Below are 26,129 nucleotides of genomic sequence, written 5' to 3' on the forward strand. Positions count from 1 at the left end.
AATGGCCTGGTGCGAGAGTGAACATGCTAATTATGATTTGGAGAGAAGCATCATGAATGCGAAACGTTTTTTCTTAAAATGCAACGCATTGGGAATTCAAATGATTGTCCTCTGACTGTTATCCTTTGTTGAGATCACATGTTATCCTTTTGAAATGACATCCAAACCGATGTAAGAAAGCCTCCAAAACTTTGTCACGATCATTGCATGATTGCTTTGATGAAGACATTATTACCAAACTTAGGTGGCCTACTAACTCTGACTTAAGATGGAACTAAACCACTCACACTAACTAAAGACTTGTGACATGATTTTTGTACCCTTTTACAAGTGACCAAAGACCTTTCATGATTTCCCTTTGTAAGGAAAAACATAATTTTAGACATTGGCCTCTTAATCAAAATGACAAGCCTTACATGATACCCAATCTAGACCTAGACCTTTTAAACAATAATAATCAATTGATTCATGACTAATATTTACAATTTTGACCTTAGATACATAGAAAGACTAACAAGACTAAGATTCCTAGACATAGGACACTAACATTATGACTATGAAAATCATTCAAATTCACGTTTAAAAAATGTTTCAATTTTAAATTAAATTAAAAATAGAAATGCTACTGCTAGTCATATGTTTCAATTTGATAGTTGATTTTTAAGCTTTGCATTGCAATAATACTAGTTTTTAAGGCAAAGATTTCAAATGAACTATAATTTTGACTTGTAAAAAAATTGCTTTTGGTAAAACCACTCTCTAATTTAATTGTTGATTTTTAAGTGTATTTATAATAATGTTATTGGTCTTATATTGGTTTTTACTGTCATGGTTGAAAAATATTGTAATTTAATCCTAAAAGAATGTGTAATTCAATAGCACCACTTTTTGATTTAGGGGCATTTTTCATATTTTTACAAAAAAATATGGGTTTCTGGGGCTAGAGTTCTTGTTTTGAAGTATAGTTCTCATTAAGTTGGTAAAGTTGCGTGTCATATGGAAAGAAACACATTGTTTTCATTTATTTCCATTTTTTTCTTGGTGTAGGTCTACCCAAAAGTGTGTAGAGTACCTAACTTGATGCGGAATTTAGAAACACAAATTTTTCACGCATTTCAAAATTTTATCAATGTAGGTCTACTCAAAAGTATGTACAATAATTAATCATTAGACACATAATTTAATTTTGCATGCAACAAATGCCTACACTTGACATTAGACACAATCTATAAGGGGATAATTCCAAAATAAAATAAAAATGTGTCTCCCTTTCATTTCTTTAAAAATTATCTCTTATTTTATTATTTTCCTTAAAATGTCCATTTTAGGCTTCAAAATTTCCCGCATAGGAGTTACCTAAAGGGATAATCAATGTAATGCAATCATAATAATAAAATAGACTCACTATGTAATTAAAATGAAAGAATATAATAACAAGAGATGGTTGGCATAAAACCTTATGACTACTCATGGAAAATATAAATACACAAGTATTAATGTTGGATATCGGTCAAATTGTTTAGAACCATAGCTTTTGGAGTGATTCCTTGTACAAGGAATATTTAATGGTGTTAGCTTATCTTAAGGGTTCTTCTTTCTATATTTGTGTGTTGTTTATAGTGAATGCCTTGTTATGTTTGGTGTTTAAGGGTTTATCTCTTAAGTTTTACAATTTATTCTCTCAAAATATCCACTAACGTTTACTAGAGAGAGCATCCCATGTTGTAGAGAGGGTTTTCAGAATCATTCAATGGAGAAGAAGAACAAGAAGATGAACATTTAAGGCAAGCAAATATGTCGTCATGAATCTTTAAAGGTATAGGCTGATCTACTAAAAAGGCCTCCCCCCAAACTGAAAATAAAAAATAATAAAAAAATAAACAATACTTAATCTTACTACAAAGAGGATCTCATGTTGTAGAAAGAGTTTTTGGAATCAAATAATGAAGAAGAAAGAGTTTTTGGAATCAAATAATGAAGAAGAAGAAGAACATTTAAGGCAAACAAATATGTCATCATAAATCTTAAAGGGTGTAGGCTAATCTAGTACAAAGCACCACCTCTCTCCCCCACAAAAAAAAACAATACTTAATTATACAACTATGTAGACTATGCAATCAAATTGCTGCATACTTGAAAGTTGTAGCACCACAAACAAGGTGATTCGTAGGTCAATTTAATATTTGTTGCGTTGTGACTTGAGTTAGATTATTATTATTGTTATTAAACCCCTCATATATCTTTGTTTTCAATACATTAAAAATACCCTTTCACCCCTATATATTATATGTTGACGTTAAATAACAAAAAGTAAGACATCTAAGGAGAAATGTCACAATGAACTTGAAAGGTATCAATTAATACAATGTTAAGCCATTGGTTATAACCATATAATGTAGACTAATTGGTTTGTGTGGGGCTAAATCCCCACCAGGTCTTAGGTTCAAATATCATGGGGAGGGGTTGAGGGTGGAAGCCACTTTGAGGGAATTAAACTATCCCAAGGAGCATCCAAGCTCGACCAAGCTTCACACAATCCTAGTGATAGCATCCCATTAGTGGGCAGAAATATATTTGATAAAAACTTTAAATCAAAGATGGATATATGTGTGTGTGTGAGCTTTACACAATCCTGATGATAGCATCTCATTGGTGGGCAAAAATACACTTGATAAAAACTTAAAATAAAAAATGGATATATACATATATGTGTGTGTGTTTTATAGATTTAACATTTTGAGGAGGCTCCATACAACTTGGAAACCAAAAGAGTATTTTTTTAACTTATATATTTGTTATAGCCAAACCTTTTTGCAGAATCTGACTCAACTCTTAACCTTTTTTAATTTATATATTTATCATAGCCAAACCTTTTTGCAGAATCTGACTCAACTCTTAACCTTTGGCCTACTGTGTCGTTCTTGTAGCCGAATCTGACAACTTTGCTAGAGTGTACACATGTTGTAGATACATGCAGTTCAATAATAACATTCAAGAGGATGGAAACAGCCTTCAAAAATTTTCCATTCAAAATATCTTCCTTAAAGGAAGGTAGCAGATAATACATTCAATGCTGAACGTATTGTTAGCAACATTGTTCAGCCAGCTCTCTATGAATGAATGAATGTTTGCCTATACTCGATGTACAAAACAGTAGCTCTTTTTGTAATATGTACACTGTTTGTTACAGTGGAAAGAATCTTGTACGACCGTTCTCATCCATCAGTAATGCATTAGCCATTAGAGTCGAAAATACACTATCTATCACAGGGCATCATTCACAACAAACAGGGCCAGATCCCTGCTGAAGCTTTTGCCAAAGACACAAGATCGATCTTGGTCCTTGGTAGTGTGCAATGACGTAGTCTGGTTCACAACCATTGTTAAAAAACTGATTATTATTAACGTAATAGACTTTATGGCCACTTTTCTTGTACTCCTCAACCCAGATACCCATAGCAACATCTTCCAGCTTGAAAAGCTACAAAATCCACATTAACCTAGTCAGATCCTAAATGAAAGGCTCAGATAAAAAACCAATGTTACTATTGATGGGATCCAATAGCACCAAATGCAAATTGTAAGAGAAAAAGATGACCCACCTTTAGCTTATTCTCTCGATGACCTTCTACAACAAATTTGGCAATGTCTTTAGAAATAACGTAACCTGGACCATGAGCCCATGGAGGATAAACTTCTTGTGCCCATTCCTGCATTTATATATGTGACATGGTTTTATCATAATGCTAAGGCAGTAAAGTAGCCTGCAAGACAAGTTATAAAATCCAAACGGTTTTCTAAATGAAGAATCCCAGCTTTATAATTCAAGTTTGAATGAAATTGCCTACCATCCTTACCTTTTTGCTAATATACCATTTACTGTCTTCATTTCTGTGTGGCTCAGAGGTAAAGGATATTAACCCATACAAAAGGCCCTTTGTGGTTTTTGTCTCTTTTAGAGCTGACAGGACTTCATCCACTCGCACAAATGTATCATCATCTGTTTTCATTATGTACTGTGCAGATACAACTTTGGTCTGCAGGTTCAGAAAGCGCATTTCAAATCCATTTTAGCTAACACACCAAAAGCGCTTTGGTTTTAGAAGATGTCAAACTGAAACGTTCGCTTACTAAACATGACCATACCCCGTAAGTGCAGATGGCAATAGTCTTCAAAGTGATCAGACTGTAGTAATCCACAAAAGGCACCAGCTGGATATCACCATATGTGTGTGCCTCTTTCCACAGCTCTTCATTGACTCTCTTGTTCTTGTTCTGCAGATGATAACAAAGACAACATGACTCTCTTATATAAGTTCACACACTACAAAGCAAGAAAACGCAGACTTGTGAAACACCGTAAAAAGTTAAAAACAATGCCGGTATAACACTAAATGAATGGGCTGTTATTGACAATGGATGATATGGCAATGGCGATCATCCACAGAAACAATTCAATAGTGCCCTTTTTATCTGAACAAAAAAATAATGACTTTACTACTAAGTTGCACTGAAACGGATATGGGAATGGATATGGAAACAGGGTTTGAAACGGACATGGCAAATTTTCAAAAAATCCAGATTACGATACTGGAAGGAAACAGAATATATATATATATATATGAAAAAACAAAAATATATATAGCATTCATTTTTTAGAATCTAGGTTCTATACTTAAAAATACATAATCATCATCATGAATTCAACATAAACAACTCATCATCATCAATTCAGCATAAAGTTTAAACATTGTCATCATCATTAATGATTATTATAACATTTAACATATCATCAAGTTTATGTTTCCAATTTCAATCATCAACGTCGTCACCAAAATTGATAATGCTAAATGCACACTACATAGTACAAATTACAAAATGAACTACGATTCGCAGTCTACTATCATATGAAATATTAAGGTATTCAATGATCATTGTTCAAAAGTTTAAAATATAATCATAAATTACATTTACATATCATCAAATATGTCTTCATCCATGTAATTAAGATCCACATCAACATTTGGATCATCTCCATGAATGGGAACATTGCTGCCATGTGCACTAGAAGATGCAATTATTGGTGCCTCCTCATCAAACAAAGTCATGTAAGACATGGCATTCAAAGTCATATCCAAGTCAGGCAACTCTGTAAACAGGGCCAAAACCCTTAAAAATGCCCAAAACGTTTCAGAAATAGGATCTTGCATTTCCAAAAATACTGAAACATTTCAGAAATAGGATCCTGCATTTCCAAAAAAACTGAAACGTTTCAGAAATAAGATCCTGCCTTTCCAAAAAAACTGAAACATTTGCCGTTTCAGTGCCATTTCATACCCATTTCCATTTCTGAAACGCTGAATGGCATTTATGGAGTTTTGGAGGCACGTTTCCAATAACTTAGCTTTACTGTATGCAACAATTTGGTTCCTAACTAGGAGATTGTGCTGAAAGGTGATTTCAGATGTTTGTTGTATGTGACTCTCCAGCAAGAGTTACCACGATCTGGTTACCTAAATTTAGTACATTGAATGCAAATTTATAATCATACACCATGGAAACACTAATTGCTAGAGGCATTCCAATCTGTTTACTGTCTAAAGAAGATTGATTGTTGTTTTCGATTCCAAACTTGATGCCTTTTTCCTAGGAATTGGCTTGACTAATAAGCCATAATTGGATAACTTGCATGAAAGCCATAGTCATTGAACACTAAAATAGTTTTCAGAAACCAATAAGCTGAGCAAATTGGGAAGTAAGCCATCTCATTTAATATTAATATCGCTTACTGTTGCATAAATGGTATCTTGATGAACTGTTCATGACCATCATTTTATTGCAAACGTCCAGATTTTCTATAGTTATTTTATTTTGGAGGTCACTCTACACAGAGAGTTCAGACTATTTAGTTTTAATGGAAGAGAATGTTTCTAAGGACAAGACCTAGGATTTCGTGTATTAATTGAGTTAGTAATCAGAATTGTAGCCTAACAATCTGTGAATGACAAATACTAAGTCTTATTCTGCTTTGATATATGACATTGGATGCAGTGTTATGTTTACTTAGAACAATAGAGACACCATACATGTTTTTACTAGAGCTGAGAGGGTTAAAAGCATCCAAGATAATAGTGAGTATAAGTACAGAACAGAGAATTACAATAGAGGAGAACATGACAGAAGCAGGCGCGTGACAAAAGAGAAGCACAAAATATGGAAGCGCGGATGAAAAAGCGCAAGTGCAAGAGGATGGTAAAGTACATAGTTTAGGAGTGGAGCAGGGAACTGCATGATGGGAAGAGCAGTGCACGAAGGATAGCATCATGGAAGTTCAGAACGACAAAGAGCATGCATGACAAGCACAACAGGGAGTAGTGTGACAATGCACTGGTGGAAGATGAAAGGTTGCAGATGGCAGAGAAGCGGAAGTTGAAAGGTCTTATGTAATTTGAACATCCCAAATAGAAGCTGAACCGGCTAAGGCAGGTGAAGAGTTCACGAGGAAGAAAAATAGGCAATCAGCAAAGAATAAATAGATTTAGCTATTAGAGTCAATTAGGAGGTGAGATCATGTAGGTAGCCAATTCTTGTAAGGCTGACCATTGATTGTATCAAAATATAGGTAGCCAATTCTGTAAGGTTGACCAGGGATTGTGTCAAAATATAGGTAGCCAATTTTGTAAGGTTGACCAGTGATTATATCAAAGTTAGTAAGTATCAGTAAGTTGGTTGTAAGCCAAGTAGTAGAGCATTGAGAGCATATGCATATATGTAACTTATGTATTAAAATTGTTAATGACAATGAGTAGACTATTTTCCCTATGATGTATGCTCTGTTTCTGCATTGTTCTGTATGTGAGTGAATGCGCATTAATCTTAGTGTGCCTTTGTTCTAATTGAGAGTCAGAGAAAGCTATGCAATGGTAGAAGGTGGTCAATTGGGCATGCCATGCCCCTAACTACACCATTTCATGTCAGAGCGAGGTAGAGATCTAGGATAGAGAGGAATAAGTTAGAGGAAGTGCTTAGAGAAGACAATGACAAGAGATCATAAGTTAGAATAAATAGCAAGAAGTGGACGAATGAAAGTGAATACAGCACTGTAAATACTAACAATAAGGTTAGAAGAACTAGAGAGAAAACACCAGGTTAGAGAAGTTGAGGAGAGTGACATCGAATCAAAAGAGGCAGAAGAAAAAGTCAAAGACAGATATGTCACAAGATAGGTTGAAAGGTCCTTGAAGAGCAAGAGGGAAACAAAGATTGAAATTTCCTGCTATGGTGGAAGCTTGAAGGAAAAAGAAATGATTGATCGTCTCAACCAAATGGAGAGATATTTTGAATTTGAAATAATGGAAGACCATCAAAGGATAAGATTTGTGAGTACCAAGTTGAAGGGAGATGCTGCAAGTCTGTACAATTTTGTTCAACATGAGTAAATTCAAAAGAGTAAAGATGAGGTAAGGAGTTGGAGCATCATGGTGGAAGCTTGAAGGAAAAAGGATTGATTGATTGGCACAATCAAATGGAGATCTACTTTGCGTTTGAAATAATTAAAGACCCTTAGAGGAGGAGATCTATTTGTAGCAATTTGAAGGGAGATTCTGCAATTAGGTACAATCTTGTGCAACATGAGAAAATTTGGAAGGGTTAAGAGGAGGTAAGGAGATCGAACAAGATAGTCATTAAATTGTGAGAAAAGTTTCTTTTGCATAGAGTAGAATGAACATTGTTTAGACAATAGAAAAATTTGCAACAAAAGGACAATATTGTACAAGAGTTTTATAACATCTCAATTCGAGAGGGACACAACGAGGATTATGGCCAATAAGTGTCAAGTAAGTGGGTTAAAATTAACAATTCAAGATAAAATTACCTTGCATGAAATGCATATGATATATGATCAATGGGCACAAGTAGAGGAGAAATAAGCATGCAATGCCTATGGATGGAATTTTGGTAGAGGATGAGGCACTGGTTGCAGTGGCAGCGGTTGCAATACTACATAGAAGGTGGAAGATGCATTCGGCCAGAAGGTGGAAGAAGCACACAACAAGAAGACTAAAAGGAAAAAAAATATTGTGCAATTGGAAAATGCCAAGGTAGGTCATCGAAATTTTAGAGGACAAGGAAGAGGTTATGATGGTTATCAGCCACAAATATACAATTATGTTTGTGAAGCATGATGACACAATTCATTTGAGTGTCCACAAAGAAAGAATGCATACAAAACTAAACAAAGAGCCCAATTAGCACACACAAAATCTTTAGAAGACAAAGAACTAGTGGCAACAACAATATAACAAGGAGAAAACTAGATGACGCATAGAGGGATGTGTGCACTAACAAAGCAACAAGCACCAAAGGAAGATTGATTATTGAGGAAGAATATCTTCACAACCAAATGTAAAGCTAGAGATAAGTGTACCAAAATTATATTTGTACCAAGAAGAAGATAGTTATAGTTGAGAGGTAGAGAAGTGTTGAAATTTCGAAGTCTGACACGTCAAAAATCCCTACTGTATTATCTAGTTTATTTTCTCCTACTTGTTCTTTTCATTAACAAGTTATTTATAAATATAAATACCGAAAATAAACACAAATGCAGCCTTAACACATATACAAATCAGCGACTGAAATAACTGAGACAATCACACAAGGGACACCATTATCTTTGGACAATCATCCCTAGAAAAACCCAATGTTGGAAAACTGGTGCAGCAAATATGAGGGTTTTATTATTATGCAGTTTCTGAATACAACTAGGGTGCCAAAAATGGCTCACCCAACAGAGAATGCCCTCGGCAGTAGTACCTCTCTTCGAAGACAGACATTTCGGCTAATCAGCAACCAATGATGAGCCCCACAATGATTGTTCCTTAGCTGGACAGTGAAAGTTGCTCCAAGCTTCCCTCTGGAACTGCATCACCCTCCTACGGCTCTACATCAGCTCACCATCACTCAGCCTGCCCCACGAAAATCACCCAGCACAGCTCCTCAGCCCTCTGTATCAGCTCTGCTAGCCTCTACGTCCTCAGCGTTGGCCCTCCAAGCTCCTGCGTCAGCTCTGGCTACCTCTGCATCAGCCCAGGGTGCCTCTGTGTTGTCTCTCTGACACTATCTTTGCTATGTATTCTCGACCTCATGCAGAACTACCCCTCGCTGCAATAGATCACTGGTTTGATTCTCTTAGCAAACCTCGCTCCAGAAAATCGAACTGACTGATCAATTTGGTGTATCTCCAACTGACCTTCAAGCCTCTTCTTATACTTTTCCTGTTGAGTCTTCAACAGCCGAGATTAAGTCCATAATCAACGGCTAAGATTAGATTTGGCTTGATCCTCGTCTCTTAGAACCTTCTAACCCAAAATTATATTAATACACATTAATATTTTAATTTTCCTAAGTTTATACTTAGGACCCCATCAAAATATTAATTATTTTAATATCTCCTCATCCGGGTAGAATTTCTTCAAACGATTTCTGGGTTTTGGAGATCTCATGTGCTTTAGCCTCTCCACCAATTTTCATGGCTAGAGCACATTCGATGCTACCAAAAATCAACACTCCCTCTTAGCGAGGAATGTGCTCTGGTAATGCTTCACCATGGAACATCACAATGATCCTCCGCACCGATACCTGTGTTGATGCTTGGCCTACTGCCTCACATCATTTGCACTGTTGCTTCCTGTACTGTTGCCCATGACACTGCCACTACCACTGCTACATTTGTACTGCAACTCCCTCTCAATATGTTGCCCATGCTGCCCCTAGCACTGCCACTGCTAACTGTTGCACTGCAACTCAGTTACCGAGAAGTAGGTAACTAACTTCTCCCAAATACTGACATCCCAGTTAGTCTGGAAGCCTTGTGAAACTGAAGTTGCCTCTACTGCTATCCTGTGCTCCCTCTGCTGCCATTGCGTTGTTGCATACACCTTTGTGCCTCTCGCATTGTTGCAACCTCTATTGCGTTGCCTTAGATTTCTGCACCCAAGCATTGCCTTGCTACTCCACTACACTTTGCTCCACCTGACCCCTATCGTCCTACTATTGTCGTTAACGGCTCCCGTAGCCAGATATGATCCAAGAGTTTGGGCACCTGAAGGATCCTAACCCTAGTATGTAGTCCTCCTGACTACAACTTGATGTCTCCCCACCTCTTCTCTAGAGGTGCATGAGCACTCATGGCACAATCATCATCAGTCCCAACCTCTTTCTCCGCCTTAACTGGAGTTGCCTTTGAATCGGAAACCTCTCCTTTGTTTTTCTTCCTGGGACATTGGGACGCATAATGTCCTAGCTCCCCACAATGGAAGCACCTCGCCTTGGAGATGTCCTTCTTCTTCCTCTTCCCTTACTATCCCGCAGATGCTAGAATCACATCCTCCTCCTCCTCTTTCTTGATTCGACCTCCCTTGCCACTACTCCCTGCCTTGTTCATCCTCCTGATCTCTTCTTGGCGAAGAGCTGCCCACATCTCCTCCCATCCTTGAAGAGTATCCCTGCCAAAATACTTTGGACAAATGTCTCCCACTCCTCAGAGACTGCATTCAGGACAATCCTAACCATAAATTTTGGATCTGGTGTAGACCCCACAGAAGTAAGTTGGTCGCAAATCTCCTGCAACTTGAGAAGGAATGGATCTATCTGCTCTCCCTTCTACATCTAATACGACCGCAGTTGATTCTCCAATAACATCTTCCGTCACACAGAAGTGCCCTGATACAAGGTCTTCAAAGTATCCAACATTTCCTTTGTTGTTTTCTTTTCAGCAATATGTGATATGACATGATCTTTGACCCCATCTAGGATCATGCGCTTCACCCTCACCATTGCATCCTCATACTTCTCATTCTCAGCTGGGTCGACCAGGATAGCCATGGTTCTCAAGGCAAAGTCCTTGATGCGATGTCGATCCAGGATTGCCAGGATCTTGGCCTTCCAGATGACAAAGTTGGAAGCCCCATCCAACCTGTCCTGATCCCTCAGTCCGTTCATTGCCATTTCAGCTCCTCTTCTGGACTCCCTCTGAGTTTCGACTTCCCTCCTGGAAATCTCCCTCTAAATCCTGATTTCCCTCCTGGAAATCCTCTGGCCAGTTATCGAACCACTCCTCTCCAATCTTCCTTGCAAGTGCAACTTGGATCTGGATTTCTTGGCTAGAAATCTGTCAAGGTAGCGATTCCCTATATCTTGGTTCTATCTCCTTAGGTACTGTTATGTTCTGACAGAACCAGCACCCCACCAGCTTCTCAATCACAATCTGCCCACAGCTCCCCAAGCCCCGACAACTGAAGACATTGAGCCTTTCAGGCTCTGTGCAATCCCGACAATGGCAGAATCTGCTCCTCCTGGCCACAGCGTCGATCCTTCCTAGCTAAGAAAGATGATCGGGCACTGCTTTGATCTGCCCCTCTCTGCCTCTGCGCTGACCCTCCTCCTGGATCGAAATGATGACACAAGCCCTCTGCATCACTTCTTCTATGTTGCTTCTGTTCTGGAACATCGATGTTTCTCGGGACAGCTACTATTGCTGCAAATTCTTCAGATTACTGTTGGTGCCTTCAGTTCTCCTGTGATCTGCAATGCTCTGATACCATGTTGAAATTTCTAAGTCTAACACATCAAAAATCCCTACTGCATTATCTAGTTTCTTTTCTCCTACTTGTTATTTTCATTAACAAGTTATTTATAAATATAAATACTGAAAATAAACACAAATGCAGCCTTAACATATATACAGATCAACAACTGAAATAACTAAGACAATCACACAAGGGACACCATTATTTTTGGACAATCATCTCTGGAAAAACATAATGCGGGAAAATCGGTGCAGCAGATATGAGGGTTTTATTATTATGCAGTTTCTAAATACAACTAGGGTGCCAGAAATGGCTCACCCAACAAAGAATGCCCTCAACAGTAGTACCTCTCTTCGGACACTGATATTTTGGTTGATCAGCAACCAAATGATGTGCCCCACAATGACTGTTCCTTAACTGGACAACAAAAATTGCTCCAAGCTTCCCTCTGGAACTGCATCACCCACTAGAGACTGCGTCACCCTCCTACGGCTTTGTGTCTGCTCACCAGCACTCAATCTTCCCCATGAAATTCACCCATCACAACTCCTCAGCCCTTTGTGCCAGCTCTGCTAGACTTTCCGTCAGCTTTGTGTACTCAGCATTGCGTCCTCAACGCTGGCCCTCCAAGCTCTTGTGTCAGCTCCGGCTGCCTCTACGTCAACCCAGGCTGCCTCTATGCTGTCTCTCTGACACTATCTTTGCCTCTCTGCTATGTATTCTCGGCCTCATGCCAAACTGCCCCTTGCTGCAACAGATCACTGGTTCGATTCTCTCAGCAAACCCTGCTCCAGAAAATCGAACTGACTGATCAATTTGGTGTATCTCCAACTGACCCTCAAGCCTCCTCTTATACTTTTCCTGTTGAGTCTTCAACGGCCGAGATTAAGTCCCTAATCAACGGCTAAGATTAGATTTGGCTTGATCCTCGTCTCTTGGAACCTTCTAACCCAAAATTATATTAATACACATTAATATTTTAATTTTCCTAAGTTTATACTTAGGACCCCATTAAAAATATTAATTATTTTAATATCTCCTCATCTGGGTAGAATTTCTCCAAACAATTTTTGGGTTTTGGAGATCTCATGTGCTTTAGCCTCTCCACCAATTTTCATGGCCAGAGCACATCCGATGCTACCACAAATCAGCAAGAATTTGGGTTTAGAATGATGGAAGCATCCATAACCATATCAATGGTTTTTGTCTTAGCACATATATGAAGTTCTTTTAATAGATTGATGGAGGGTGGTGGTACACAAGAGAGCATCACAATAAAGTACCCTCTAATGTTAAACCAATGGATGCTTGCCAATTCATATTTGAAAGGCCATGGCAACATGAGAGGAGCACTATGTATCATGGGAGAAGGAACACCTACACTATCATGGAGGATGGAGAAAATTTTGGTTGCTACCAATGGAGGAAGAAAACCTAGAGAACTATTGTTGCTGCTGGTGAAGAAATTCTTTAGCAGAGTGAAGAAAACCAAGAAGTATCATGCTATAGTGCCAAGGAAAGTGGTCCAGCACAAAAAGGATATTTACAATGAAATGAAGTTGTTGAAGAGGACATTGGCATTTCACACAAAATTGGAAGATGAAGTATCATAGAAGAGGAGGATAGTGCATGAGATTGACTTGATTTTGGGGCAACATTATCGAATCAAGTAGATAATAGGATGATTCCAACGAAAAGCATGAAATTGAACAATAAAGTTGGAGAATTATTGTTGAAGGACTAATTAGGGAGTATATAGCTCATGAGAGGTACTAACATTAATCATGTCCAAGAAAGATGTATAGTGGAGGATGTTCACAAACTCCAAAGCGTTGAACAAGATTAGAATTAGATACATGGTCCCCTCACCAAGGATGGACAATTTGAGTGGCTTCAAATACTTCACGAAGATCGATTTGAATAGTGGATATCACCAATTTTGAATCAAAGAGGTGACAAGTTTGGAAAATTGCAATCAAGACCAACGATAGAATGTATAGGTGGTTAGTTACACCATTTGCATTGTCCAATAGACCAAGCAAATTCATGTGATTGATGGTGGTATTTTAATCATACATTGATACGTTTGGAGTTGTTTGCTAGGACACCATATTGATTTTCTATAGGAGTAGGAAAGAATATTTACATCATTTAAAGCTAGTATTGTTGATGATTGTAGATCAGGAAGGTACTTCTGCACAAGCATTAATGTCTAGGCCTGCAAAAGTAGCCAAAAGTCTCTTTAGGATACTTACTCAAGTATTGAGTAAGTTGCTTTTGTAAATTAGCCCATGTCTAACTTAGTAAAAAGTTAAAAACACATAATTAGTAATGTTGGCTATTGAGATAAAGAAAATTAGGAAATGTAAAGTATTTACTTTAGCGATTATGTTTTAATTTCAACCATTGATCTCAAGTGAGGCCAGATCTAATCTCAACCATCCATCACTTTGGAGATTAGGGTTTGGAATTTAGCACAATGAGAAGTTATGAAACCCAGGCTAAGGAGAGGAGAAAGATACACCATATAGCAGCAAAAGACATTTAGAAAGATATTTTCTCAAGTGAGGAGTGAGATACTCAAGTGTACCACGTCTGAGGAAGGTATAGGGGTGTAGCATAGGAGATACAAATCAGCCAAGCAGATCAAGGATAGATATAGGGCTTGACTATTTGGATCAGATCCAGGGTATGTTGTATATGTAGTTTCCTCAGTTGAGCCATTATTGTAGGATGGGAGCCCAAGTAAGTTTATATTATTAATTTAATAAAGAACTGTTGAATGACCAGAATTTGTGTGTCATATGTGATTGAGATTGGTTGTGTAATTGTGTTTCCACTAAATATTTTGTTAATAACCTAGTTGTTCTTTTATTCAATAGATCTATGATAAATATGCTATGAATTAATTTCCAGGCATTGGGTTCAGATTTTAACAAGTATTTGAAGCATTAAGAAAGGACAAATTGCACATTAGCTTGAAGAATTGTGAATTCTTCAAAGAGGAATTGGTGTACCTTGGGTTCATTGCGTCTAAGGATTGATTGCACATGGATAAAGAGGGGGAGGCAATTTTGGAATGGCCCACATCATGCAATGTCATAGAGGTACGCAGTTTCCATGGCATTGCAATTTTAAAGAAAGTTCATAAGAGAATTCAATGGGATATGCCTATTGTTGACAAAAAGTATGAAAGCATAAGGATTCCAATGGTGTGCAACACATTGTGCAATTTTGAAATACTAAAGAAGAAGATAATAGAAGCAACATTACTAAATTTCAACAAAGTGTTCCAAGTTAATTGTGGTGCAAACACAACTATTGGCACAGTGTTAAGCCAAGAGGGAAGGCTGATAATATTTTTCAACAAAAGGTTGGATGAAGCACGAAGGAGGTCATTTCAACACCTTGTAAGAATGCACACGAGTTCGCATCCTGTATGGCCATTGAATGAAGATTTGAAGACATCTTGTAAGGATGTATTGTTTTTAATCTGCAACAACCTCCCCAAATTCTATGTTGAGGACAAAGCATCTTGAAGGGGAAGGGCTTAATATGAACATAACATTCATTGCTCAGGCTAGTTAAGTAAGCTAGAATAGCAACGATTAATAAATGCATGGTCAGGGAAACATAGGCCAACTAGCATGTACCACTTTGAACAAATATTGTACTATGTACTCTTTTTACATTCATTCATCCTTCATCTGTTACATGATTATTTGAATAATTCATTTGAAACATTTGTTATATTTACTTGAATGGGAATTGTTGCTTACTGGACTTGGTTATATGCATGGATAAGGTTATATGGCCTGCCGTCAGTGAGAGTCTATTAGTCTTAGAATGTTTTTGTTCTAACAGAGAGTTGCAGGTCACTGCACAATGGTAGAAGGTGGTTAATTGGGCACATCACAACCCGACTACACCATGATCCAACCCAATTACCTATGCCAAATGTGTAGGATTTCATTTCTTATGGTTGTAAATTAACTTCCCATTTTATTCTCTTCTATACACCCAAACATGGTTGTCCTACAACTCTCAAATGTTGATAGGTCACTTGATTCAACATATACACATTTTACATATCCAAAACTAAGATTAAGGTTTTGCAAGTTATACATTGTATCTGCTAACTTAATAAATCCCAAAATTTGATGACCAGTATGACCTTTCGTAGGAGTTACATGACTTTGTTATTCTGTTAGACCCAAAAGGGCACCTCCTTAAGAGCTCTATCCCAACCCCCTTTAGAAAATTTGATAGAAATGTGCTTGTGAATGGACTAAGCTAACACTAGAATATGGCTCAAGTCATATCAATACTTGGTTACCCTAAATTGACAAAAATATTATGGACAATCCTGCTATGGGAAACTATGACAAAGATTCTCCATCAGTGGCAACTTGGCAAGAAATACGGGATGAGTATTGCAATATACAAAGATAACCTGTTACACATAAACTTCAATTTGCTAGTGTTTTAAAGAATGTAACCTAAGAGAAAGCTGCAGGGCATGAACCTGCATCTATTTCATGTTGCATGCATTTTCCTCTTGAAATACTCCAAAATCCTTATTTCTCTTTAACTTCCTAAACTTGTTTATTACTAGCATTATACCAAGAAGATCTAAATATAGGAAGCTTTTCCATATGACAAAGGCAAAGGTGAAACCAATGAGGTAACAATAATAAGAAAAAGTGGGGAGCGACAAAGGGCAAATGGAATACCAATTGAGTGACAAAAGAAAGAAATAAATCTATTCATAAATGACAGGAAACTATATTTCTTTTTATTTTATTGTAAGTAATAAATTGCAATGATTAAAAGACCTGGGAAAAAATCCAAAATCGTAAAGCTAAAAAGATTTCTATTTCATGTGTATAAAATGTGAAAATTTTGAACTTGGAAAAAGGTCCATACAATAGAAGGAAAAGCATGAAGTGGTGTTCTACAGCAGTTAAAAGATATAGAGAAGGGGCCAAGAGGATTTTTTACCTTTATGAGGCTTTAGATTTGAACTAAAAGTAGAATTTTATTCTTAAATACCTACCATGAAGTTAAAGCCTAATTGCCAAATATTATATACTGTTATCGAACATTAACTGTATCAGTGGCCAACAGAAATAAAATATAAGTTCTTGCAAAGGGGCAGCATGTAATTGGAGTGAAGTGAAGAATAAGATTTAAATATGTCTTGTAGGTAAGAGATTGCAATCACAATCATCAGAAATTTGCGCAGTGAGGAATTTCATATATTCCTTCTTCTGTTGAAAAATATTTCTTCCTACACCATGATTCCAGATCAGTTTCAAAGTGATTTTTGTAGCTGAGAAGATAAAACTAAAAGAAAAAAAAGCTTTTTAATCGTTAGTTAAAAGTAAGTTACCATCCCAACAAAGAAGCGCACGACCACATCTCCATCTCTTACAGCCTTGTACTGCATCCAGGACCTACGAACTGCCATTCTGCGGTTGAAATTGTTTGCTGTAGAGAATACTCCAATAAACATGGAAAGCTTCTTCTGAGGAACTAAAGGAAGTGCCTTAAGGGACTCCAAATCAAAGACATAATCAAGATATTCTGATGTGGGCAAACCACTTGCTAATACAGAAAGGAGCTTAAGATCTCCCGTAAATCTTACCCCACTCACTAACCATGGTTCAAGGCTCTGCAAAAAAGCATGAAAAGATAGAATTAACCACTCAGATCAAACCAACAAATCACTTTTACTTAATTATTTTATATAATGTCTTGATTCATTATTAAATCCCTTAGTTTGACCATCTACTTATATGTACCTCACTGGACATGTACCTCACGGTATTCAAATGAAGTGACATGTTTCCCATTAACTGTCATATGGAAACCTTCCATGCCCACCCATATGGTTGCCACAAATGCATAGCCTTCTATAAAGGGAAAATAAATATTTTCTTTAGCACCCATCCTTCTAACACTTGTCTCTTTAGCAATCTCAGAGTGATTCCTGTTGACATGTTTTCTGATGGCAGCTTTTCCCACTTTTTCATTGCATCGATCCAAGTCATCCACTGCCAAAAAAAAAATCCCCACAGTTTCTTTTTAAGTATGAAATGCTTATAACAGTGAATAAGTATTCTGCGAAAATAAAATCAGATGATTTTTAGTATCTAAAAGGAAAAAGAACTACCAGTAGCTCAAGGAAATTGGTGATTGTTCCCATTCATCATCTTTCATAACTAAAATAACCTATATATATATATATATATATATATATAGGTTATATATATATATATATATATATATAACCTATATATATATATATATATATATATATTATATAGGCTATATATATATCTGTGTGTGTGTGCATTCACAGTCCTGTAACCTGTCCATCCATTTGCCATTGGCATTCACACATACAGATACAATTCCTAATTTCCTACTACAAAGTATATGTCGCTAATATGTGCTTGAAATCATGTTACTATGAAAGGATTGATAGAATAAGATTGTCACTGTAGCAAAAGAAAAGTGTAGCCTACCCTCTGCGCATGAAAAAAAAAGGCACAATTCCACTGGGACATAACCAGCCACACAAAGTTCAACAAGATAGGCTGCAAATTACTAAGGGCCAAACTATGAAGATGCCAACCAAAGAGACTTGAGATAAATCCCATTAACAGAAATTCCTCTTACCTCCAACATTCATCTATTTGATACATCATACAAGGTTTCAGAATATCTATAACGACTCTGACACATGCCCCTTAAACATTAAATTTTACATGCTATTCAACTAAAAGTCAACAACATCCCAGAAAAATTTCTCGTCATTAACTCATGCTCCTGTAACCCAATCACAAGGACATAAGATTCAAGACCAATATTGACTCAGACTCATAACAACATTTTATAAAGTCAGCCAACAATCCGAGAATTAATTTATCTCATCATCAAATAGTACTCTTCTACTACAGAAAATAAACTGTACAGCTGAGATAGGATGCCCAAGACAAACCTTATAACAAAAACATCACTCAATTACAATCTCTCGAAGTTTGTAGAAACTACAAAATTTTATTGGTTCTAGAGTTTATTTGATTTTAGTCTAAACAGAGCTGTTTATAATCCTTGAATTTGCTTTTTGGTCAGTGGCTGTTACCCACCAAAATGTGGGTAACCCCATAGGAGAAATTTTTCTCCTCCTTTGGACACCTAGCTAGCCAGCAGCTCCACATAGCTCAATATATGACATTGTATCGGGATCCTCCACCATTTGCACTAGTCAAACACCTCTCACCATTCCACATTCCTCTTGAAGGAAGGTGGGTCATTCCTCAGCAGGTACTTTAAATTTTTACTTAATGTTTTGGGCATTCTAACATGGATTAAGGGCTGATCTAGACAATTGACTGATCTTGACAGTAACCTCTTCTCTCACTTCACCAGGGAGGTTAGTTTTTGACCCTAATCTGGTGGGACCTCCTTTGAGGCCTTAGGGTTATAGGTGGGGCACTACTTGGGAGACTTGGATTGGAGTAGTGTGTCCATGATATTCCATGCTTACCACTTTCCATCATTCCCTTGATGTCATCTCCATTCTTTGGGCTTGTGATCATTGGTCATTGGGATTGGCACCCTTTCTTATCCTCATCCTTGAGTCTGGGCTAGAAACTTTACCCTGGAAGTTGATGCAGCTAAAAGAATGTTAAAAGAATAAATGGGAACAATAAAAGAAAAAGAAATGCTAAAATGCAAAAGATGGCCGAGGCCATTAATTAGCATGTGGACAAGAACCCAGCATGAGCTCTACCCCCCCATTAGAAATCACCTTGTTCCTTGAGCACTTGATGCTCCATCACATAATAAGAAGTAAAACGCACACTAGAGGGGTGGAAAAAGCAGGCTGAGGAAAGGGGTAACTCAAGCCTCCACGATCGCTCCCTCCTTACATGTACACTCAAGATGATGGGCCTCCATGTCACCTTGCCCCAAAGTCCTTCCCCTCCATTGCCACTATTATCACAAGCACCTATGGATTGAAGAGTTGAACTAGGACCTGTCACTTCCCCTTTGGGGCTAGAAACGCGTAAAAGGATTGACTATCTAGCCATCCCTAACACAAGTAGGCAACACTTTTATAGGACTTGGTCTAGTTAGATATTTGAAGGTGATCTTACTCTCAAGCACTTCTTCAGGCTTCTCCTTACCATTTGGAGTTGCTTATGACAGTGGAGCATCTCCTTAAGCCCATTCCACTCCTTGTTGTGGCATTTATTTCTCAAAAAGGAGATGATGTCATGATTGTAGAGGAAATCAACCCACACTTGTGAGCATTTATGGCATTATTTTATTGTTTTGAGCTATGAGGTTGGCTTATAACCTCTTGTCTTGTCAAACACTCAAAGTTAAACTTGTTTTAGGGCTTGTAGGATTAATTATTTTGTAAAAGTGAAGGGATAAACCTCATATAAATAGAGGATCCCTCCACTTCATTTGATCATCATCACACATGTGAATTCAACCTCCTTATAGAGAGTGTAAATTTCCTTTGTCTAACTTGCTACTTGGCACAATGTGATTTTTATGGAGCATCTTTATATTGGAGATTGATTTTTGCATTGGAGATGTCTTTTTGGGATTGAAAGAAGAGTTTCTTGGTGGAATTTGTAAGTTTATTGTTGATTTTTCTATATTTTGCATGTGAATGAATTTATGCTAGGGTTTATAAATGTCCATTACTAAATGTATATCATTTATTGGAAATCTTGGTGAAACTTTGCATGTTAAAATTATTCTTCCTTGAAACCTATTACCCACCAAAAGTGGGTGATCCCATAGGAGAAATTTTTCTCCCATCAACTCTTCCAACCAACAGCCAGCAGCCTCTAATGGCCTCTAGTAGCCGATGACAATGTGCCATTCTATCTTTTCCACCTCAGTCTTATGTTTCCTCACCCATTTGGCAAGAGCACATGTTGGAAGGTGGGCTTCTGATGAAAAAGTACTTTATTCATTTTGCATTCAGGTGCTTATGCTTGTTTGTATTTGGGCATTTGACATGGATTATGGGGTAACCTAGAAGGAAGAAGGGTTTTAACCATGATCATGTTCCCTCACCTTAAATGGGGGGTTAATTTTTCATCCTAGTCCAAAGGGACCTCTCCTAATGACCTAATGGGTATAGGAGGGGCACTATTTGGGAAACCCTAATTGAGATAGCATAGTCCCATCTTTCCATATTCCATACCACTTTCCACCTTACATTACGAGCCCTATATTCCTCCTCCCTTCTTCGGGTTCAACTGACCATTGGTTCTCTAGGATTTGGCACCATACATCCTCAAACTTGGTTAGGGCCTAGATCTTGGCCCTGGGAGGTTGATGTAGCTAAAAGAACAAGAAAAAGCATATGATGGCCACACGCAAAAGATGGTCAAGCATACACATTAGCACTTGGGAAAAAGCCTAGCATGAGATCTACCTCACTCATTATGGCCATCACCTGGTTCCTAAGCATATGTTGCTCTTCATATTATGAGAAGGAACCCTTGCATGTCCCAACCCTTGGTGGGAAATGAGTTGCCTTACCATTAAGGGGGTAATAACTACTATACATCATACAAAGCAAACTCTAACCCTTTGAGCTACGAGCAGTAATACAAAGAAAAAATCAAGAAAAATTAAAAGGCGCACATGAGTGGAAAAACAAAGACCGAGTTGGTAAGTCATGCATCCATGATTTCTCCCTCTCCACATCTATACAGTTAGGATGAGGAGCCCATCATAGCTAGTCCCTTTAGCCATGGCACTTGGCCATGAAGTCTTCTCCCCTCCGTTCCATCATTGTTCACATGACACCTATCAATTGAAGGGTGGACCGAGGACATGTCACTTTGCCTTTAGGGCCGAAAACACCTAATAGGGTGATCTATTAGCCACTTTTACTTAGGGAGGTAACACCATTGCAAGTTCAAAGCCCTAATTTTGGAAGGGGATCTTTATTTGAAGTGTAAAATTGCCCATTTCTTGCAAGTTTGGTTCACTTAGATACAAAAATGATTAAATGCACCTAATGATGTGGTTGCTAGCACTGGAAATTGTGTGTAATTGTCAGGTGGTTCCACAACCATGGTTTGGGAAACTTAATCGGGGTCCAAGTCTTTTAGAGGAGCACATTGGCACCCATAGGTGGAGCGTTGAGAGCCATGGGAATCCAAGCAATAGTAGAGCATCATACATATCATTGGGCACCTCTAGCACCCACAGCGTTCCAACACTTTTCCCTACACATGGGAGGGCTAGAACCACCTTGAAAGTCCCCAATGTTGGAGCAGAGATAGGCATTTTGACCACTTGGAGACCCATGAGACCACTTTTGTGCCCCAAAATTAAAATTGACGTCCATAGAGGGAGATTGATAGAGACCTAAGGGCCAACCTTTACGAGATGATTTTAGAGGGCTTCTACATAATACTTGGCACCCTTAGCCCTCAATGCATGCCTTGGAAGGGCTAACACAAGCATGACATCATCATTCTCTCACTTGCGGCTCACACATGTGGGAAAGAGTTATGTTTTATCATTGGCTACTAGGTCGTCTTGTGACCTAGCTTGTTATTAGCACATTATTTTATTATTTTAGGGGCCATTATGCCAAAATAGGCTTTATGACTCCTTATATAAATAGAGGAGAGATCATTTGTATCAAATCATCATCACACACTTTGAATTCCGCCCTGCTTGAGCAATTCAAACTTTGTTAAAATTGGCAACTATGGCCAAACTCCATGTGGATCACCTTATTTATGGCTTCTGATATTTTTCCTAGATTCCTCTCATTGAGAGGTCTAGGATTGATCTAAAGATCATTCAATTCGATAAGTATTTATGGAGATATGAATTTATTTTGATTATGGACAAGGTCAGTCAGCAAACTTATGTAAGCTCAGAAGCCCAACAGTCATGTCTATTCAACCTCAATGTTTGCATATAAATACAAGGAGCATTCTCCTCATTTGGACAATTCAATTCACTCATCTTCTCTCTCTCTCTCCTACGCATAAAAGGAGCCCCTCTCTCTCTCTCACACGTGTGGCTAAAAGGAAGACGTCCTAAGGCAAGGAAGATGTAGAAAGAAGGATGCTAGGGCAGCAGGTCATCTCTTTGACCAAGCGTTGACCTTCCAGAAGTGCGGATTGGGTGTGGTTGCCTCTCCTAGGCAGGCCACAATTTTTGGCATGAAAATCGAGGTGATCTGACCTCTGGTTTGACCGGTGTTGACTACCCTAGTTTAGGGTTGCAAGTTGACTTCAGAAATCTGCAAATTGACTGAACTTTTGGGGCTGTTCAAGGGTTGTTTCTTCAGGCTGTTCGAGGACAAGTTGACTGGAAATTGACCAAGTATTTTAGAGGTCAATTTCAGCTAGTTTGACCAAGTTTGACTTTGTTGATCTAGGGTTTGTTGCTGCAGATATAAGTTACATAATTTAGATTTTATAGTATTTCTCTCTGCTGAACTATTGAAGATAAAAGAAGATTTGATCAAAGGGTTTCCCCGCATTGGGGTTTGTCCCTGGCTAGCCACCACATCTTGTGTCTCTTGTCTTGGCTTGTTTTTTGTTGATCATTTAATGTTCTATCTGCACTTTAGTTAATGTATATGTGATTGTTAATCTGTGACTAATAAGAAGAAAAATAAGTAAACTGCTCTAAGCATAGAACATACCATAATTTAACATGGTATCAGAGCTGAGGTGAAGACAAAGCCCAAGCAAGAGCAAGAGCAAGAGAAATCACCGAAGAGAAGGTTGGCAAGGCTATCTTAAAAAGAAATCATGGGGTCCTCAACACACTTCTCTGCTAAAGACAAACTCCGTGAGAAGTCTGACTATCACGGATGGAAGATGTCTCTCGATCTAACATTAGAAGAGCAGGAAGTGTTGGACCATGTGAGAGGCGGAATTGTTGAGCCTCCATCAAATGCATCCGCTGCTGCTAGGAACAAATGGACCAAGGGAGAATTCAAAGCAAGGAAGATCATCTGGGACTCTATCGACAAGCGCTTGGTGGCCTATGTTTCCGAGTTGAACACCTCCAAGGAAATCTACGATAGATTGGTGAGTTTATTTAAAGTTAATGATGCAAATCAAGTCTTGTTTCTTAGAAATAAGCTTAAGGAAATTAAGAAGGGCAAAGATGAGAGTATGCAAGCATATTTCTTAAGGATCACCGAGATCAAGAACGATCTCCTATCTATTGGGGAAGTAATTCCTGACAGGGAAATGACACTCACAACTCTTAGAGGACTGCCATCTAAATGGTATATATTCAAGACTACTCTTCTCAACAATAACATAATTCCTAGATTTGAGGAATTAATGGCCAGGTGCATTCAAGAAGAGACGAGGATGGAAGAGCAAGAAATGCCCATACTTAAAGGTCATCCCTCTGCCTTTTCTTCTCATACTAAAAGAAGAAACAATTCCGGGGCTAAATTCAAAGGAAATTTTGGACCAAAGGGTGGAAGAAAAGGACGATGTTACAATTGCAATAAAACGGGTCACCATGCAAGGGAGTGCCCTGATAAAAGGGACTCACACCGGGACGATGATCAAAATCCCTCTCAAGGCAATCAAAGGAATGGCAGGTCAAATGGCAGAGGTAAAAGAAGTGTTGGAAATCAAGGAAGAGGACAACCATTCAAGAAGGCAAGAAATTCCAGGTATGAATCTAACATTGTTAACAATAAGCAAGATGAATATTATCTACCAGCAGCTCTATCTACTATTGCTCCCCCGGACTCGCTAGGAAATTGGCTTATTGATAGTGGTGCCTCAAGGCACTTCACTGGTTACAAAGAAGCTCTCTATAATCTGATAGAGAAGGAAATCAACCTAGAAATTGTTCTTAGAGATAATTCAAAATATCCCGTGAAAGGCGTAGGAAATGTCACTCTTTAATTGAATCAAGGTAATACCATCCACTTACAAGATGTATTATATGTACCTGATCTCAAAAAGAACCTGGTGTCCATTTCAGCAATGGAAGACAAAGGCTACAAGGTGGCCTTCAGCGATGGCAAGGTACGCGTATGGAAAAAGAACTTTAAAGATGCTTTTACTCTTGGGTTTCGAGTTGATTCATTATATCAGGTCGGTGGAAGTCCACTAGGTATCATGTCTTGTGACACAACTCTTCAGTCCAAACTATGGCATCGGAGATTTGCTCACCTTCATGATAAAGCTCTACCTGATGTAAGAAAAATGGTGACCGAGATGCCCGAGTTCAGATTAAAGCAAGAAGGTGTATGTCCAGGATGTGCCGAAGGGAAGCTCAAAAGGGGACCATTCCCCTCAAGCCAAAGCAAGACCTCTGATATATCGCAGTTGGTTCACTCAGACATATCCGATATGATGCCTGTGAACTCCTTGGGAGGATATTTATATTACCTCACTTTTACAGATGATTATTCTCACAAGACTTGGATATACTTCTTGAAAAAGAAGGATGAAGTGTTCTCCTTGTTTCAGCACTTCAAAGCCTTGATCGAGAATCAAACCGAAAGGAAGATCAAGATCTTAAGGACTGATAATGGGACTAAATATGAATCCAATGATGACTTTTGCAAAGAGGCTGGCATTAGGAGGGAGACTACTACACCATATACTCCTGAACAGAATGATGGGCGGAAAGGAAGAATTTTACAATTGTGGAAGTTGTCCGTGCTATGCTCCATGATCAAAGACTTCCGAAGTTTCTATGGGCCGAAGCTGCAAATACCGTCGTATATGTACAAAACCAATGCCCTCATCAAGCATTGGGTTCCAAGACTCCTGAAGAAATGTTCACAGGTAAGAAACCTGACATATCTCATTTTAGAATTTTTGGAAACCCTGTGTATTTTCATGTGCCTAAAGAAAAAGGAATAAATTGGGTGCATCTAGAAAGAAAGGAATATTTGTGGGCTATAGCGAAAATACTAAGGGCTATAGAATCTATGTAGCTGGTCAAAAGGAAGTCGAGATTAGTCATGATGTCACCTTTGACGAAGATATGGCTCTTAGCAAGGTAGACAATCTTCCTACTTTAAGGGGATCTAAAGAAGCTGACACCAGGGAACCAAAGGAAAAAGAAGATGAGATGATGCCCGATGTGGAAGAACCTATGGATCCTATTGATCCTCCTCCACAAGAGCCTTCCTCTTCTAGAAAGAGGCCTTCATGGCTTAGGGGGACACTTGATGATGCTGAAGGACACATTGCACCCCGAGGAACCTTCCGTGAAAGTAAGAAGCCGAACAGGTATCAAGGATACCTGACCATCATGAGCACGATCATCCAAAATGAGCCTTCATCATTCACAGATACCGTCAAGCATCAATTATGGAAGGATGCTATGACCAAGGAATATGAGTCCATTATGAAAAACGATGTTTGGGATGTGGTTCCCAGACCCCAAGACAAAGCAGTTGTCACTTCAAAATGGCTTTACAAGATAAAACATGCAGTTGATGGAAGTGCGGAAAAGTATAAGGCTCGTTTTGTCGCTCGT

At 38.3% G+C, this 26,129-nt stretch overlaps 1 protein-coding gene across 3 annotated transcripts in view; it reads right to left on the reverse strand.

Annotated features, from left to right (window-relative positions):
- Positions 1 to 3,004: 3,004 nt before the first annotated feature.
- Positions 3,005 to 26,129, reverse strand: part of LOC149166159 (beta-1,3-galactosyltransferase GALT1-like) — a 67,110-nt gene continuing 43,985 nt past the window's right edge. For all 3 annotated transcript variants that reach the window (XM_089432482.1, XM_089432483.1, XM_089432484.1), the window contains 6 exons: positions 17,409 to 17,644; positions 16,981 to 17,262; positions 4,147 to 4,275; positions 3,858 to 4,037; positions 3,603 to 3,710; positions 3,005 to 3,481 (listed from right to left, as the gene is read on the reverse strand). In XM_089432482.1, the coding sequence (XP_089288608.1) occupies positions 3,275 to 3,481; positions 3,603 to 3,710; positions 3,858 to 4,037; positions 4,147 to 4,275; positions 16,981 to 17,262; positions 17,409 to 17,644 (1,142 nt within the window). In that variant the 3' untranslated portion in view covers positions 3,005 to 3,274. The remainder of the gene's footprint in view (positions 3,482 to 3,602; positions 3,711 to 3,857; positions 4,038 to 4,146; positions 4,276 to 16,980; positions 17,263 to 17,408; positions 17,645 to 26,129) is intronic.

Source organism: Pinus tabuliformis, chromosome 5_1 (assembly GCF_031772625.1).
Source record: "Pinus tabuliformis cultivar Carrire ecotype Pingquan chromosome 5_1, CPIR1, whole genome shotgun sequence".
Lineage (NCBI taxonomy): Eukaryota > Viridiplantae > Streptophyta > Pinopsida > Pinales > Pinaceae > Pinus > Pinus tabuliformis.